The 18,980-nt window shown below is 40.6% G+C and overlaps 1 protein-coding gene across 5 annotated transcripts in view; it reads left to right on the top strand.

Moving 5' to 3' along the window:
• The window catches only part of ranbp2 (RAN binding protein 2), a 213,404-nt gene that overhangs the window by 184,583 nt on the left and 9,841 nt on the right, over nt 1–18,980 (top strand). For 2 of the 5 annotated variants that reach the window (XM_059547033.1, XM_059547029.1), the window contains 6 exons: nt 7,965–8,103; nt 8,293–8,387; nt 8,483–12,926; nt 13,320–13,397; nt 17,072–17,248; nt 17,380–17,457. In XM_059547033.1, the coding sequence (XP_059403016.1) occupies nt 7,965–8,103; nt 8,293–8,387; nt 8,483–12,926; nt 13,320–13,397; nt 17,072–17,248; nt 17,380–17,457 (5,011 nt within the window). The remainder of the gene's footprint in view (nt 1–7,964; nt 8,104–8,292; nt 8,388–8,482; nt 12,927–13,319; nt 13,398–17,071; nt 17,249–17,379; nt 17,458–18,980) is intronic. The other 3 variants (XM_059547031.1, XM_059547032.1, XM_059547030.1) reach the window with 3 other exon arrangements.

The raw sequence follows: 18,980 nt of genomic DNA, 5'->3' as shown, positions 1-18,980 counted from the left end.
CTGAGATTGAGAGTCAACAGAGATATCCATTTTACTGATCCATTGACACAAATGCTTTGTGAATTTAGTGCTTATTGGAAGAAAAAACAACAAGTTTAAAAGGGGTCATATGATGTTGCTAAAAAGAACATTATTTTGCCTATTTGGTGTAATGAAATGTTTATGCAATTTAAAGGTCCTATGACATGAAAATTTCACTTCCTGAGTTTTTTTAACATTAATATGAGTTCCCCTAGCCTGTATTTGGTCCCCAAGTTTCTAGAAATTGTAATCGGTGTAAATCGAGATTTTGCTATCTTTCTCTGCCTTTGAGAAGATGGAAGCTCAAACGGGCTGATCTGGAATCTCCTCTTTGTGATGTTGTAAAGAGAAATGTTACCTCCCCTTTCTCTGCTTTGCCCGCCCAAATATTTACATATAATTCAGTCGCAATATCAGCACAGGCGTTACAAACAGACTTTTATGATATGGATTCGACAGCACCGGCACAAACAGTGAGTAACAGTGTTCATTAATGCCTGATCTGTGATCAGTGATTTCTGATGTGTAGCTAATTATTCAAGTTCACACAGACTTTCTTTCTAAATCGTTTAATACTGTTTATGCATCAGTGAATCAAGCCAGTGTCTAAACGATCAACTTCACGTTGTTTCTCTTAGTAGCATGAAACAAATCTGTTATTTAAATTGTGATTTAACTACAGAGAGCGATCAAAGAACGCTCCCTTTTTTTCCGGAGCTGTCACACATCGCGAGTATATATTATCTGCACTCTTGCCCAAACTGCCGTTACAATGAATGACGCTGTTATGCTGCACAACAAAGCTCTTACTGTATTCATGTGTTTGCTGTTAGATGTGGTGAAAGCATTTTGTGAGAGAAAACGTGTTGCAATAATGACGAGATCGCTGCATTCACGCGATAAACAGACTCTGTCTACTCAATGCTCATCACTGCAGCCTTTCATGTGATGGGACAAGATCGAAAAAATAATTCGACAGCTGTAATAGTAAATATAAATTTATATTTGAGAGGGGTCCACATGTAATACGCATTTCAAATGCAAAGATGTCAGCCAATCACAACAGTTGTGGTTTCCTCGGAGTCTCACAGCAGACACGCCCCTTCAAACAGAGCATTCAAGCCAGAGGGCTAATATCAGGATATAAAAAATGATTTTTATTTCTAAATTTTAAATGTAAAAATCATACTAACAATATAAGTACACTAAAGGAAACATTAAAAAGCATTTAAAGAAAAGGAAATAATCAATGTCACGGGACCTTTAAGGTATAAAAAACAAAAAACCTTTTATTAAGAATATCTCTGGATTTGAGACTTTAGTTTTTGCTACTTGACGGATGTAATTTATTCACAAACGGCTTGTAACACTCCAAAGAGAAAGGAAAACTTGAAATCGCATCATATGACCCCTTTAAATGTTAGACCTTATGTTGGTCAAGTCACCTTTATTTATATAGCGCTTTAAACAAAATACATTGCGTCAAAGCAACTGAACAACATTCATTAGGAAAACAGTGTCAATAATGCAAAATGATAGTTAAAGGCAGTTCATCATTGGATTCAGTGAGGGCATCTCTGTTCAGTTAAATAGTGTCTGTGCATTTATTTGCAATCAAGTCAACGATATCGCTGTAGATGAAGTGTCCCCAACTAAGCAAGCCAGAGGCGACAGCGGCAAGGAACCGAAACTCCATCGGTGACAGAATGGAGAAAAAAACCTTGGGAGAAACCAGGCTCAGTTGGGGGGCCAGTTCTCCTCTGACCAGACGAAACCAGTAGTTCAATTCCAGGCTGCAGCAAAGTCAGATTGTGCAGAAGAATCATCTGTTTCCTGTGGTCTTGTCCTGGTGCTCCTCTGAGACAAGGTCTTTACAGGGGATCTGTATCTAGGGCTCTAGTTGTCCTGGTCTCCGCTGTCTTTCAGGGATGTAGAGGTCCTTTCTAGGTGCTGATCCACCATCTGGTCTGGATACGTACTGGATCCGGGTGACTGCAGTGACCCTCTGATCTGGATACAGACTGGATCTGGTCGCTACGGTGACCTCGGAATAAGAGAGAAACAGACTAATATTAGCGTAGATGCCATTCTTCTAATGATGTAGCAAGTTCCGTATTTTTCGGACTATAAGTCGCACCTGAGTATAAGTCGCATCAGTCCAAAAATACGTCATGACGAGGAAAACAACTTATATAAGTCGCACTGGACTATAAGTCGCATTTAAGAACCAAGAGAAAACATTACCGTCTCCAGCCGCGAGAGGGCGCTCTATGCTGCTCAGTGTAGACTACAGGAGCAATGAGCAGCTTAGAGCGCCCTCTAGGGCTGTGAATCTTTGGCAAGGCTTTGATTCGATTACGATTCATAGGTTTTCGATTCAAGAATGATTTTTGCAAATTCAGAACGATTCAATTAGATTCGATTCACAATTAAATTCGATTCGATTCGATTATAACGATTCGATTCTGCATTCTTTAAGTGCATTCATGGGATTATTTAAATGCTTCTACTAAATTATTTAAATGCTTAGTCAGTGGGCAAATAACAGTAGCATTTATGTTTAGAGAACCATAGGTTATAAAAAAAAAAACTTTTGTCCATTGTTAAATGATAGTTTAATGATGCGACATGGCATACGTAAAAATGTATGTAAGCCAAGTTTTTAAAAAAGAGCTTAAAGAATATTATGTATAAGCTAACATTTTGTCACACCAGGGGCGTAGCCATAATTTCAGAAGTGACAGAAATGACAAATACAATCATTTTATGTATGTAGCCTATATAATATTAATAATAATTATAATTATTATTATTTATTTTTTTTACAAGAAATTCTTCTTTTTTTAATTACTTTTAATTAGCTGTAATAAATCAAATACACTCTGCTGGACAATAATCAATCATTTGTAATCGATATTTTTTTCCTAATGGCAATTTTATGATTGTTTTATGTACTAGGCTACATTTACTTCAATACCACGACTTAGGTGCCCTTGAGCAAGGCATCGAACCCCCAACTGCTCCCCGGGCGCCGCAGCATAAATGGCTGCCCACTGCTCCGGGTGTGTGCTCACAGTGTGTGTGTGTGTGTGTGTGTGTGTTCACTGCTCTGTGTGTGTGCATTTCGGATGGGTTAAATGCAGAGCACAAATTCTGAGTATGGGTCACCATACTTGGCTGAATGTCACTTCACTTCACTTCACTAATTAGCAATTATTTAAATTTTCTGCACAGAATAAGGTAGAAAATATACTTTATAGTTTCTGTACTGTACTAAATGTCAATTAGTACTGCATCATTCATAAATTGTTTGTGTTTTTTTTTTAGTTTCATCAGTTCATTCTGCTTTTATTCAGTTTAGCTGCAGATATAGCCTGGCACGTCTATGAGAGCGAGATCGCTTCTCTTTCAGTGTGAAAACGTCCTCATCTCAATTTAACTTTTCCTCTCCATCAGCGAATGATTCTGAGCGAAAACGCGCCAGATGTCTGTTTGCTAATGAAACAAACGCTAGGCTACTTTCATGCATATTATCAGATAAATCTCGTGCTCTTATTTCAAGGTCGTTGTTAATGCTGTGGTTAATTTTAAAAGTTTCCTTCGTATATTCGGTTCATCCGCATTGTTTAAAAACATTTATCATTCAGTGGAACTGTGCGTATGATTTAGACACTTACATTTCTGCTCCGTCCATGCAATAAATACAGCTGTCGACGGCTCCGGTAACTCCGTCGGTAAGATGCAGAGAGCCATTGACAAACTACAGAAAAGTAAAACTACTTCATGTTAGCATTACTGGCCACGAGTCCTATAGATCACACGTCAGCTGCGTCAGAGACAAACGGAGCGCGAGCGCAATCCTGCGACAGTCTAGTTAGGCGGTAAACAGTGGAGCGCGTGAAGGACAGATAAGAGGCACGATTCACGAACACTCTTCAAGGTCTCCATTAATTCGTGCATGTAGTAATTTAATATGTATACATTTTGAAAGCATTGAATCGCTATAGAAATCGGGATTCATTCGATTCTTAGAATTTTGAATCTATTACTGTCCAAGATCGGCGATTCACGATTCTAAAATCATGTTTCAAGATCGATGCATATGAATCGACAGGGTTTTTAATCGATGCATCGAGAAAACGAGTGAATCGTTACACCCCTAGCGCCCTCTCGCGGCTGCAGACGGTAATGTTTTCTCTTGGTTCATTTTTTCTTGGTTCATGTCAAATTAATTTTGATAAATAAGTCGCACCTGACTTTAAGTCGCAGGACCAGCCAAACTATGAAAAAAAGTGCGACTTATAGTCCGGAAAATACGGTACATCGGGTGTTATGGGAAGTGTTCCCAGTTCCAGTTTACCTGATTAATGCAGCCTAAAAATCCTTTAACGGATTTGGATATTAAAAACATATTAGTATGTTATGTGTAAGCCAGGTTAAAGAGATGGGTCTTTAATCTAGATTTAAACTGCAAGAGTGTGTCTGCCTCCCGAACAATGTTAGGTAGGTTATTCCAGAGTTTAGGCGCCAAATAGGAAAAGGATCTGCCGCCCGCAGTTGATTTTGATATTCTAGGTATTATCAAATTGCCTGAGTTTTGAGAACGTAGCGGACGTGGAGGATTATAATGTAACAGGAGCTCATTCAAATACTGAGGTGCTAAACCATTCAGGGCTTTATAAGTAATAAGCAATATTTTAAAATCTATACGATGTTTGATAGGGAGCCAGTGCAGTGTTGACAGGACCGGGCTAATATGGTCATACTTCCTGGTTCTAGTAAGAACTCTTGCTGCTGCATTTTGGACTAGCTGTAGTTTGTTTACTGAGCATGCAGAACAACCACCCAATAAAGCATTACAATAATCTAACCTTGAGGTCATAAATGCATGGATTAACATTTCTGCATTTGACATTGAGAGCATAGGCCGTAATTTAGATATATTTTTGAGATGGAAAAATGCAGTTTTACAAATGCTAGAAACATGGCTTTCTAAGGAAAGATTGCGATCAAATGGCACACCTAGGTTCCTAACTGATGACGAAGAATTGACAGAGCAACCATCAAGTCTTAGACAGTGTTCTAGGTTATTACAAGCAGAGTTTTTAGGTCCTATAATTAACACCTCTGTTTTTTCAGAATTTAGCAGTAAGAAATTACTCGTCATCCAGTTTTTTATATCGACTATGCAATCCATTAGTTTTTCAAATTGTTTTTTTAAATTAGTTTTTCCGTGAAGAAATATAGAGCTGAGTATCATCAGCATAACAATGAAAGCTAACACCATGTTTCTTGATATCTCCCAAGGGTAAAATTATAAAGCATGAAGAGTAGCGGCCCTAGTACTGAGCCTTGAGGTACTCCATACTGCACTTGTGATCGATAGGATACATCTTCATTCACTGCTACGAACTGATGGCGGTCATATAAGTACGATTTAAACCATGCTAATGCACTTCCACTGATGCCAACAAAGTATTCAAGTCTATGCAAAAGAATGTTGTGGTCAATTGTGTGCAAATGCAGCACTAAGGTCCAATAAAACTAATAGAGAGATACACCCACGATCAGATGATAAGAGCAGATCATTTGTAACTCTAAGGAGAGCAGTCTCAGTACTATGATACGGTCTAAATCCTGACTGGAAATCCTCACAGATACCATTGTTCTCTAAGAAGGAATATAATTGTGAGGATACCACCTTTTCTAGTATCTTGGATAGAAAAGAAAGATTTGAGATTGGTCTATAACTAGTTCTTTGGGGTCAAGTTGTGGTTTTTTGATGAGAGGCTTAATAACAGCCAGTTTGAAGGTTTTAGGGACATATCCTAATGACAATGAGGAATTAATAATAGTCAGAAGAGGATCTATGACTTCTGGAAGCACCTCTTTTAGGAGCTTAGATGGTATAGGGTCTAACATACATGTTGTTGGTTTAGATGATTTAACAAGTTTATACAATTCTTCCTTTCCTATAGTAGAGAACGAGTGGAGCTGTTCCTCAGGGGGGTCTACACTCACCTAAAGGATTATTAGGAACACCTGTTCAATTTCTCATTAATGCAATTATCTAATCAACCAATCACATGGCAGTTGCTTCAATGCATTTAGGGGTGTGGTCCTGGTTAAGAGAATCTCCTGAACGCCAAACTGAATGCCAGAATGGGAAAGAAAGGTAATTTAAGCAATTTTGAGCATGGCATGGTTGTTGGTGCCAGACGGGCCAGTCTGAGTATATAACAATCTGCTCAGTTACTGGGATTTTCACGCACAACCATTTCTAGGGTTTACAAAGAATGGTGTGAAAAGGGAAAAACATCCAGTATGTGGCAGTCCTGTGGGCGAAAATGCCTTGTTGATGCTAGAGGTCAGAGGAGAATGGGCCGACTGATTCAAGCTGATAGAAGAGCAACTTTGACTGAAATAACCACTCGTTACAACCGAGGTATGCAGCAAAGAATTTGTGACACGCACAACCTTGAGTCGGATGGGCTACAACAGCAGAAGACCCCACCGGGTACCACTCATCTCATCATACATATCATCATACAATTTGCACGAGCTCACCAAAACTGGACAGTTGAAGACCGGAAAAATGTTGCCTGATCTGATGAGTCTCTGATGATTTCTGTTGAGACATTCAGATGGTAGAGTCATTTGGCGTAAACAGAATGAGAACATGGATCCATCATGCCTTGTTACCACTGTGCAAGCTGGTGGTGTAATGGTGTGGGGGATGTTTTCTTGGCACACTTTAGGCCCCTTAGTGCCAATTAGGCATCGTTTAAATGCCACGGCCTACCTGAGCATTGTTTCTGACCATGTCCATCCCTTTATGACCACCATGTACCCATCCTCTGATGGCTACTTGCAGCAGGATAATGCACCATGTCACAAAGCTTGAATCATTTCAAATTGGTTTCTTGAACATGACAATGAGTTCACTGTACTAAAATGGCCACTGTACCCCACAGTCACCAGATCTCAACCCAATAGAGCATCTTTGGGATGTGGTGGAACGAGAGCTTCGTGCCCTGGATGTGCATCCCACAAATCTCCATCAACTGCAAGATGCTATCCTATCAATATGGGCAAACATTTCTAAAAAATGCTTTCAGCACCTTGTTGAATCAGTGCCACGTAGAATTAAGGCAGTTCTGAAGGCGAAAGGGGGTCAAACACAGTATTAGTATGTGTTCCTAATAATCCTTTAGGTGAGTGGTGTTTTTGGAAAGAAGACCCTTTGGGCCCTACTTTTTACCAACCAGAGTTGATAATTCTAAAAAATATTCAAATTTAGCAAATACATTCACTGGTATCAGCACTTTTGTATAATTTCAGAATCACCTTAGTATCAGTACTGCTACATTTGACAACTCTAGCTAAAGCGCTAAAAAGCACAGTTACTTTTCTGTTCATTTTTATTGTCTGCACATCACATCAAAATAGTCGCACTGAACAAAGAAAAAATATAAACTTGCTTTGTTTGGTAATCATTTTCACCAAACATTTTCAGCGTGTAAAGGATTTTTGCTCTTAAAATTAGATCCAAAACCTGAAACCTGCATATTGCTAGTAGCGTGTTGCAGTTTTTCACAGAGAATTTAATGTAGTGTGATTTAAACAAGCTTTCAACTTCAGGCAAAGGGGATCGTATGGGTAAATTCTCATACAGTGAAGCTGTATTAATACAGTACATTAGTGAATATTAAATTAAATGGTCTTGTCTGCAATGCTCTGGCATCTAACACAGCTTCCAGTCCCAGCACAAGGTCTTTATCTCTCCTGTGCCCCTCTTGCTCCTTCTCTGATCTCCTTATAAAGGCATACAAGGCAAAAATATTAATTAAAAATAAGCTATAATAAATGCCCTGTAGTACCAGCTGAAAACGAGTGTTTGGAAATGTATTTATGAATTAATGTTTTTATTTTGTCTCACACAGAATGAGGTTCATGACCTGCGTCATAATTCTTCAGATGCCACAGCATCCTCATATAGGATGTATCGAGACAACTATGCTGCAGAAGGACTTCAGGAAACATTTCCTGCAGCGCAGACATTCCACGGTGTTCCTCTCACTGGTCAGTTCAATGACATCTCCAAATCAGCAGTCCTTTTAGAAATGTGAAATTGTATGTGTATATTAGTGGTTCTCAAAGTGCCCCTCCCCCCAGTAGTTTATGCGAAACAATGAGGCTTGTGCAGGTTTTTCTACTATATATTTACTTCATGTTGAGACATGCCTTAACCATTCCTTTTATTTGTCTCAGTTGCTACTACAGGTCCCTCTGTGTACTACAACCAGTCTCCAGCATATAATTCACAGTATCTTCTACGCACTGCTGCAAATGTTACACCAACAAAGGTACTGGAGGGATTTTCATGTAAACACAAAATATTCTACCCTGCTGTAATGAAGCAGAGAATCTAATTCAAAGTATTGTTTGTTTGCCTCTGCAGGGCCCAGTATATGGGATGAATCGTCTTCCTCCACAGCAGCATATGTATGCCTACCAACAATCAACACATACCCCACCTCTCCAGTCAACACCCGCATGCATGTATCCTCAAGAGCAAGTCTTCGGTCCTCCCATCCGGTTTGAGTCACCAGCTACATCCTTACTCTCCCCATACAGTGAGGAGTATTACGGTCACAATGTTCCTCAGCCCACAGTCAATCCAACGTTGCCAGAGCCTGGATATTTTACTAAGCCATGTCCTGTTACATCCACACAGCCAACCAGGAGCACTGAAAGCAAGGCTGTCGACCCCAAAATGAGTTTTGGGCCGCAGTTCACAGGTGAACCTGCTAAGGTTCCCAACTTTGGAGGAGTAGCTGCCGGCCCAACAACAACATCCTCAACAGCATTCAAGTTCAACTCCAATTTCAAGTCCAATGATGGTGATTTCACCTTCTCTTCTGCTCAAGTTAAAAATAGTGAAAGCCTCTTGGGACTTCTGACATCAGATATTCCTCCCAAACCTGAGGTTTCGCCAGAACCAAAACATCAGACCCAAGACCAGTTGCCTAGCCAGAGTGAAGTCTTTACCTTTGGGAGTAAAAATGCAGCAGGATTTTCATTCAATGATGGTGCTCCGAACAAGATGAGTATTTTTGGCAACACCGATCAAAGATTTAGCTTTACAAGTGGAACCAAGACAACTTTAGGGAATTCAGAGGCTCGGGAAGAGAAAAGTGGTGAAAGTGACAATGATGGCACCCATGTGGAAGAAGAAGAGGATGGGCCTCATTTTGAGCCCATTGTGCCTCTACCTGATAAGGTCGACGTGAAAACTGGTGAGGAGGAGGAGGAGGAGATGTTCTGCAAGAGAGCAAAACTCTTCCGATTCGACTCCGAGACTAAAGAATGGAAAGAGAGGGGCATTGGCAGTATCAAAATCCTCAAACACAAAAGCTCCGGGAAAGTTCGTCTGTTAATGAGGAGGGAGCAGGTTCTGAAAATCTGCGCCAATCACTATATCACTACTGACATGGTCCTCAAACCAAATGCTGGATCTGACAAATCCTGGGTGTGGTACGCTATGGACTATGCAGATGAAATGCCAAAGACAGAGCAGTTGGCCATTCGTTTTAAAACAGCAGACGAGGCAACACTGTTTAAAGTTAAATTTGAGGAAGCTCAAAAGTTCCTTTCGGAATCCCCACAAGGCCAACAGACTGAAAAGAAAAGCAAAACTCCAAAGCCTCAGGTTTCATCCAAAGAAGTGGATCTCAAAACCCTGTTTTCCAAGAAGGTGGGTGAATGGGACTGTGACGTGTGCTGTGTAAGAAACGCTCCCACGTCTGTGGTATGCGTGGCCTGCAACAGTGCAGCTCCTTCTACAGCACAAGTCAAACCTGTAGAGGAACCCAAAGGCTCTGGGCCTGTGACTCCTCCTGCTAAATTGTTTTCTTTTGGACTTTCTGGAGATTTTGCTAAAAGTGCCACCAGCACTGATATCAGCTCAAAGGGCTTCACGTTTGGATCGGTTTCTTTTAAGTTTGGATCAAACGATGCTGTGGAGACATCTGCTGGCTTTGGAGCTCAGGCTGAGAAGAAAATAAGTCAGGCTGATGCCGCACAGCAAGAGAAAGTGTCAGCAGCTCCAGCAGTCCCATTTGGCACTGTATTTGGTGCTGTGGACAAATCTACTGGCTTTGGAGCTCAGGCTGAGAAGAAGACAAGTCAGGCTCATGCACCAGAGCGAGAGAAAGTGTCAGCAGCTCCAGCAGTCCCAATTGGCACTGGATTTGGTGCTGTGGAGACATCTGCTGGCTTTGGCGCTCAGGCTGAGAAGAAAACAAGTCAGGCGGATGCACCACAGCGAGAGAAAGTGTCAGCAGCTCCAGCAGTCCCATTTGGCGCTGGATTTGGTGCTCAGTTTGCCAAGAAAGATGGTCAGTGGGACTGTGACTCCTGCCTAGTGAGGAATGATGCCTCGGCAACTGAATGTGTTTCTTGCAAAGCCCCCTGCAGCACTGTAAAAACTAATGCAGCATCGAAAGGTGGGCTAGCTGCCATGTTTGGTAAAAAAGCTGGTCAGTGGGATTGTGACACTTGCCTGGTAAGAAATGAAGGTTCATCTAGTCATTGTGTTTCATGCCAGACAGCAAACCCAAATATGAAAAACAAGACCTCTGCTGCACCATCAAGTTCCTCTTTTAACTTCAGTTTTGGTAGTTCTAGCAGCCAACCTGCTGCGACAGGATTTAAAGTCAATTTCAATCCAGGCCCTGCTTTTCAGTTTGGCACAAGTAAGGAAAAGGCATCCTTAGAAACCTTCAAGTTTGAGTCCTCCACAACTGAAGCTGAAAAGTCATCAGGCAGTTCCAGTTTTGCGTTTTCCATGCCGGCACCTGTTGGCGGATTTAAGTTTGGCATTGCAGAATCTGAGGCAAAACCATCAGACGGACAGTCCCAAAATGGATCTGCATCTGACCTCCTCAAAAATATTGCTGCGCATCACAAAGAGAAAGAGAATGAAAAAGAGGCAGCCCCAAGTTCCTCAGAACAGCCTGTAGACTCTGATAGTCAAGATAATAATCCCCTCTTTACTGGTAAGCCTAACACCTTTAGTTTCGCTGACTTGGCAAAGTCACAAGGCAGTTTTCAGTTTGGCCAGGAGGATCCCACTTTCAAAGGCTTTGCAGGGGCTGGCGAGCAGCTCTTTACAGGGTTTTATCCTGGGCCCAAGGCCGACACCTCTGTCGATCAAGATGATGAAATGTACAAAACTGAGGAGAATGACAATATTCAGTTTGAGCCTGTTGTTCAGATGCCAGAGAAGGTAGACCTGGTTACAGGTGAAGAAGATGAGAAAGTCTTGTATTCACAGCGTGTCAAACTCTTCAGATTTGATACAGAAACAAACCAATGGAAAGAAAGAGGAGTCGGCAACCTAAAACTGCTCAAGAATAACCAGAACGGGAGACTGAGAGTTCTTATGAGGAGAGAGCAGGTGTTGAAAGTGTGTGCAAATCATTGGATCACAACCACAATGAACTTAAAGCCCCTCTCAGGCTCGGATCGAGCCTGGATGTGGTTGGCCAGTGACTTCTCAGATGGAGATGCCAAATTAGAACAACTTGCGGCAAAATTCAAAACACCTGAGCTTGCAGAAGAATTCAAGCTGAAATTTGAGGAGAGTCAGCGACTGCTTTTGGATATTCCCTTGCAGACCCCTCACAAGCTTACAAACACTGGAAGAACAGCCCAGCTTATACAGAAAGCTGAAGAAATGAAATCTGGACTTAAGGACCTCAAATCATTCTTGACTTCCCAAAACAAGGACGATGAAAGTGCTGATACAAGTCATAGTACTTCTGCAGTTGTAGTTAAGCTCGATTCTGAGGGCACCGCACACACTTTAGAATGGGATAATTACGATTTGCATGAGGAAGTGCACAAGGGCTATGGCAGCTCCTCTGTGCGTGATACTCCTTTGCAGCCAGATCCAGTTGCTAAAAATTTATTCCGCTTTGGCGAGTCATCCTCAGGGTTTAGTTTCTGTTTTCAGCCTATTCTCAGTCCCTCTAAGTCCCCGTCTAAGCTAAACCAGAGCCAGGCTTCCGTTGGCACAGATGATGAGCAAGAAGCATCGCAGGAGGAAGAGCGAGATGGTCAGTACTTTGAGCCTGTTGTGCCACTGCCTGATCTTGTTGAGGTCTCAACCGGAGAGGAGAATGAGCAAGTCCTTTTCAGTCACCGGGCCAAATTATACCGCTACGATAAAGATCTCAATCAGTGGAAGGAACGAGGTATAGGAGACCTTAAAATACTACAGCACTATGAAACTAAGCGTGTTAGACTTGTGATGAGACGAGACCAGGTCCTCAAACTGTGTGCAAACCATTGGATTGCTTCCAATATGAAGCTAGAGCCCATGAAAGGAGCCGAGAAAGCGTGGATCTGGAGTGCCTTTGATTTTGCTGAGGGGCAGGGCAAGGTGGAACAGCTGGCAGTTCGATTTAAACAGCAGGAAACCGCAAATGCTTTCAGTGAAATCTTCGAAGAGGCAAAGACTGCACTAGAAAAAGACACTCTACTGACCGTGTTTTCTGCAAGAGTACCTGCCTCCACCCAGGAGATGCTTTGTGGCAAGGCTGCAGTTGCTGTACTTGAGGAAACAACAAAAGAACGTACTGGACTCTCTGAAGAAAGCAGTCCTAAACTGGATCAGACACCTCAAAGCACCAAGAATGTGGTTTCTCCTCCAAAGTTCGTCTTTGGTTCAGACTCTGTGCAGAAGATTTTTGGAAGCCCTTCGCCATCAAAAGACAAATCTCTGGTTGTGATTTCTAGTTCAGAAGAAGAGGAAGCGGGTGCCTCGAGACTGAAAACCTCTGGAGCAGCAGTGACCAGCCAGTCATCGGTCCAGACTCCTTTCAGCATACCAACAAGAAGTAAGCTATGTTCTGTGACTCGTAGTTATGGATAAAACCATCCCTCTGTGTTTAGCTCACAGCTGTCCAACCTTGCTCCAGACACTCCTGCCTGCAGTTTAAGTAGTCCTAAAGATTATAATTGGCTGCTTCAAGTGTGTTTAACCAAGGCTGGAGCAAAGTGCATCTCTGGTTTAGGTTCTGTTCATTTACTTCTTTTAATGAGGACATTCTACACTTTCTTATTTTGTATGTTGTTGCTGTAAAATCTATTTGCATTTTGTTGCCGATGCCTTATTTTAAGCCCATATTTTTGTGTTATATAGACTGATTTTCGTCCACTCAGTTTCTGAGATGGATTAAAGTTCTTTAACAAAAAATGGCAAAAATAACACATTTAACATTATTTTTTAGGTTTGGATTTTAGGCTTTTCAAAAATAATCCTATGGCTTTTTGGACCTGTACATCAGCCAACCAGTCTGAAGCCCGAGGTATTTCAGGTCACTATTTAGTGTGACCCATAGAGCTCTCACTGACTGGCATGAGCCGGGAGACCTGACCTTGGCTGAATGATGTGATAACCCAACATAACTCAATCCAAATATTTGCATGGTCTGAAATCTGCTAACATTTACTCATTTGTTTGAAATTTCAGTAGAATCTACAATTAGGGTGCACCAGTTGCTTCAAAGGCACTGGCCCAAATGGAACACTTCATGTGCACTTGTGGTCTTACAGACTTACAATGGCCACTGCATTCGTGTGTCTGTTAAGCCCATGAGACTGTAGGGTGTCCCTTTCGTCATTTTAGCTTTCAGAAGGGTGCTCGAGAATGCTCCCTTTTGTGGCCATTATGTGCCCTCGATTCACACGTCTGTTGAGCCCACACTGAGGAAAGCTCCGCAGCAGACTTTTACCTGACAGTCAAAGCGACATTACATCATGAATGTGCAGTCTCTGAGGAAGACTGCAAGGTTTTAGGGTGCCATTTGGGACAGAGCCAATGTTCTTCAGGTACTCCGCAGTGAGTGTCTTGTAAGGCGATTTCCCATCTTTAAATGTGGAATTTGCCCTGCCAAGTATTTTATCTCAGCTATAGGGTTATGACTATATTGGGCTCTGCAATACATCATACATGTCACATCAGTTTTTCTGTATTGTAGTAAGCTGCTGACTCTTCTGCCAATGTTTTCCCCCAACAAACAGACCAACAATTAAATTACATTTTATTTCTATTGCGCTTTTTACGATAAAAATCGTTGCAAAGCAATTTTACAGAATATTACGTTTTATATTTTATATTTAGTAGTAGCTTATCAGTGGTGACTCAGTTTATGTGCATATGGCAGAAATGTATGGTAAATTCAATTAAAGATGTAATCAAACAGACAAACACTTAACAGCAATTATGTAAAATACATTATATTATATAACTATATAATATTATATAATTATATGATGCATTCTAAAAAATAATTTATCTCAGGTTTTTTGAGGGGTCAGCATCATCTCTTCTCAGGTGTTCTGGATCCAGACTAGAGCTTGTGTAAATCCTAGTTACCACGGGATGAAGATCCCAGCAGAAACAGAGAAACAGATAGAGACTTCATTAGCATAGCTGCTGTTCCAACAAAGTAAAATTTGTTTAACCCAAGCTAAAGAATAAAAATGCACATTTGATCAGATATAACTGAAGTCCAAATTTATGAGATGCATTATTCGAATGCTTGGCGAAATAGATGCGTTTTTAATCTAGATTTAAACAGAGAGAGCGTGTCTGAACCCCGAACATTATCAGGAAGGCTATTCCAGAGTTTGGGAGCCAAAAAGCTGTATCTCCTTTAGTGGACTTTGCTATCCTAGGAACTACCAAAAATCCAGCGTTTTGTGACCTTAGGGAGCGTGATGGATTGTATTGTTAATAGCTAAACCATTAAAGGCCTTGTAGGTAAGCAATAATATTTTGTAACTGATACAGAACTTAATAGGTAGCCAGTGCAGAGACTGTAAAATTTGGCTCATTTTCTTGACCTGGTAAGGACTCTAGCTGCTGCATTTTGGACTACCTGTAGTTTGTTTATTGAAGAAGCAGGACAACCACCTAGAAGTGCATTACAATAGTCCAGTCTAGGCAGTGTTTCCCACAGGATTTTGTGAGACTGTGGTGGGTGGTCCTCGATCCCTCTTGGGGACTGAAACCTCTTTTTAGTTGTGATGCAGTGTCTCAGTCTCCCTGGTGAATTTGGAAGCCGAACAAATTAGAATAATTTTTTTTTATATTATTCCTATGAAAGTAATAACCATATATTGTAAAACAATTGCACTGTGAAATGTTTTTTTTTTTCTTCAGGTGTATTATTTTACCTTACTCTACAGTTGGGAAATTGCAATACTTTTGTTACCTAATTTCTGCACTTGCAAGCAGGGCCTAAAACTAACTTTCACATTTGTCAGTGGCTGGTGATTTGAGAATTTACTGGCCGTAAATATTTGTATTAATAATGTGTGCGCTTCACTATGAAAGAAGCAGCGCAAACAGACTTGATGAGTCAAATTATGGTTTTGGTTTTTAATTAGTTTAACAGATACTGGCAAAACATTGGCATGGAACCACGTTAAGAACGTATTATATGAGAAGTATAAATATATCTTCGGTTTATAATGAAACCCTAGCATGACCGATTAGACGTCTAGTTAATGAATGGGAATCTGCTAGAGGTCATGAATACATGAACTAGGTTTTTTGCAACAGAAACTGGTAACATTTTTCGTAGCTTGGTAGTGTTGATTATATGATTTTCTAAAGACAAGTTGCTTTCTAATATAACACCCAGATTTTTGACTAGAGGAAGGAACAATACATCCATCTAGTTGCAAATTGTAATCCAAGAGATTCTGTGTACTGTTTTTTTTTTTTTGGTCCAATGAGTAATATCTCTGTTTTATCCAAATTTAATTGGAGAAAATTATTGGTCATCCAAACTTTTACATTTTTTACACTGTTAGATTAGATAATTTAGAAGTTGAATCTGGTCTCGTTGAGATATATAGCTGAGTATCATCAGCATAAAAGTGGAAACTAATCCCGTATTTTCTAATAATATTACCAATGGTCCACATATTGATTGTATATTGAAAATAGCAGAGGACCTACAATAGATCCTTGTGGCACTCCATATTTTACTGGTGATTAAATGAGATTACTCCCCATTTAAATCAACAAAATGATAGGATCTAAATAATTTTAAAGTGAAAGTCTTGACATTTGCCAAGTAAGGTAGCCCATACTCTGAATTGGTGCTCTGCATTTAAAACATCCAAGTGCACAAACACACAGCAGTGATAAGTGAACACCCCCCTCCCCCCAGAGCAGTGGGCAGCTGTATATCCAGCGCCCGGGGAGCAACTGGGGATTCAGTGCCTTGCTCAAGGGCACTTCAGCCATGGGTATTGAGGGTGGAAGAGAACGTTGTTCATTCACCCCAATCTACGATCTAAATCATGAACTTTGTGTGATCTTGATGGCACAAATGGTTTCGGTGTGTGAAACCTAAAAGAGATCCAGGGAGAAGTGTTTGGTGTATGGACTTTTGTCCTGTATATTGCAGTAAATGTATTGGCAGCACAAGTAAATATAGTGGAAACCAAAGTCACCGTGTCAGATAATGCATCGTGCCCATCAGCGTGTCGCACGACTCTTTTTCTTCCTGTGTATTTAAATGTGGTTCATGGTAATCATCCGTGAGAGTCAGTACTGATGTGTGAGGCGCTAACTGATGAGTGTGAGTGACATATAACTGCTGTAGGTTTGATAGAGAGCATGAGTGTTTGCATGTGTGTGTCTTTGTAAAGTTACTGATTTAACGTTCGGTCCGAGTACTTTAGTTTGCTACATGTTTTGACATTTGACAAAGCGTTCTTAATCATGGTGAGCACTTTAAGATAGAGTTCACCAAACATGAAAACTCAGGCCAGACTCCATTCCTTCTGTGTTTCCCAGCACAGTATAAAGCCAATGGGACTATTGTTGTTTGGACCCCAGTGACTTTGAAACGGTCACATTTGTCAGTCACACCGCTATAGATCTGCAGTTTTCATGTTGGGATGAACTATCTGTTTAGCAGTTGTTATTGCTTTAGTTAATTTTTTTTTGTTTATTGCTCAGTTTACTTTCCGTCAGAGAAGAAGAGCGCTCAAGACGTGTCTGATGATGATATTGAGATCATATTTGAGCGTAAACCAACGAGAGAGCAAGCAGAGCTGGCCGCCAGACTGATGCTTCCTCCTACCTTCTTCTGTTACAAAAACAGTCCAGGATACATCAGTGACGAAGACAGCGATGGTTAGATCCACACTCTGTTTCCAGTTTAGTTAATCAGAGCTGCACTTCTGTACATTTTCACATCTTCTGATTGAAGTATTTTTTGTCACTGTGAGAAATGATTAACCTCAGATTCACACCGCTGTTTTCAGATGAGGATTTTGAGAGCGCAGTGAGGAATCTGAAGGGGAAGCTGTATGTGGATGGAGCTGATGGAGCGTATGATCATGGTAGGTTGCTCTACACCAGTGGTTTTCAAACTGGGATACATGAACAAAATACTGAAATTTACCCCGCAAGTTAATTATATCGCACTTTTAAATAACATTCAGCTGAACATGTTTCTCACAGGCAAAATATATAAACACCTGCCACCTCTAGTGTACAGTCAGAAATGCTCCTTAGTTTGCTCACGTGCATCCATGTGTAAACCGTGAGAGATGTTGAAGCAGGCATGACGCTTGCATACCACATGATGCACGCTTCATTATGGAATAAAAGAGACGAAAACATTTAAATGTTACATCATGAAAATCTGACTCTTCCAGGTTTTAATTGCTAAAATCAGGTCCCCGGTGCATCTACCAACCCAAGAAACATGAAAAAGATTAACCCAGTAATAGGGCTGCAACAAACAATTATTTTGATAATCTATTAATGTAACGATTATTAGAATGATTAATCGACTAGTCGCCGATTATTTCACTGATTAATCAATAGGCATTGACTTTTATCCAAAACGACTTAAAAATGAGGACAGTGGAAGCAATCAAAAAGAGCAATGATATATAAGTGCTATAACAAGTCTCAGTTAGCTTAACACAGTACACATAGCAAGGGCTTTTAAATAATATAATAAATAAAAGGAAACAGATAGAATAGAAAAAGAATAGTGCAAGCTAGTGTTAGGTCTTATTTATATAATGGCATAATAAATGAAAAAAAATTTGAATACAAAAAGATTAGAAAGGTAGTTAGATTTTTTTAAAGAATAGAATTAGAATAGTGAGTGTTAAAGTTAGAGGGTCAAATAAAGATGGAAGAGATGTGTTTTCAGCCGATTCTTGAAGATGGCTAAGGACTCAGCTGCTCGGATTGAGTTGGGGAGGTCATTCCACCAGGAGGGAACATTTAATTTAAAAGTCCGTAAAAGTGACTTTGTGCTTCTTTGGGATGAACAATCAAGCGACGTTCACTTGCAGAACGCAAGTTTCTAGAGGCACATAAGTCTGAAGTAATACATTTACCGTATTTTCCGGACTATAAGTCGCACTTTTTTTCATAGTTTGGCTGATCCTGCGACTTATAGTCAGGTGCGACTTATTTAGCAAAATTAATTTGACATGAACTAAGAGACATGAACTAAGTGACATGAACCAAGAGAAAACATTACCGTCTCCAGCCGCCAGAGGGCGCTCTATGCTGCTCAGTGCTCCTGTAGCCTCTCACTGTAAACATAGAGCAATGTTTTCTCTTGGTTCTAAATAAATGCGACTTATAGTCCAGTGCGACTTAAATGTTTTTCCCCTCATCATGACGTATTTTTGGACTGATGCGACTTATACTCAGGTGCGACTTATAGTCCGAAAAATACGGTAGGTAAATGGGTGCAGAGCCAGTGGTAGTTTTGTAGAAAATCATCAATGCCTTGAATTTTATGCGAGCAGCTATTGGTAGCTAGTGCAAATTGATAAACAGAGGTGTGACGCGTATTATTTTTGGCTCATTAAAAATTTCTTGCTGCCGCATCCTG

Source organism: Carassius carassius, unplaced genomic scaffold (genome assembly GCF_963082965.1).
Source record: "Carassius carassius unplaced genomic scaffold, fCarCar2.1 SCAFFOLD_58, whole genome shotgun sequence".
NCBI classification, from domain to species: domain Eukaryota; kingdom Metazoa; phylum Chordata; class Actinopteri; order Cypriniformes; family Cyprinidae; genus Carassius; species Carassius carassius.
This window is presented reverse-complemented; position numbering and strand designations above follow the sequence as displayed.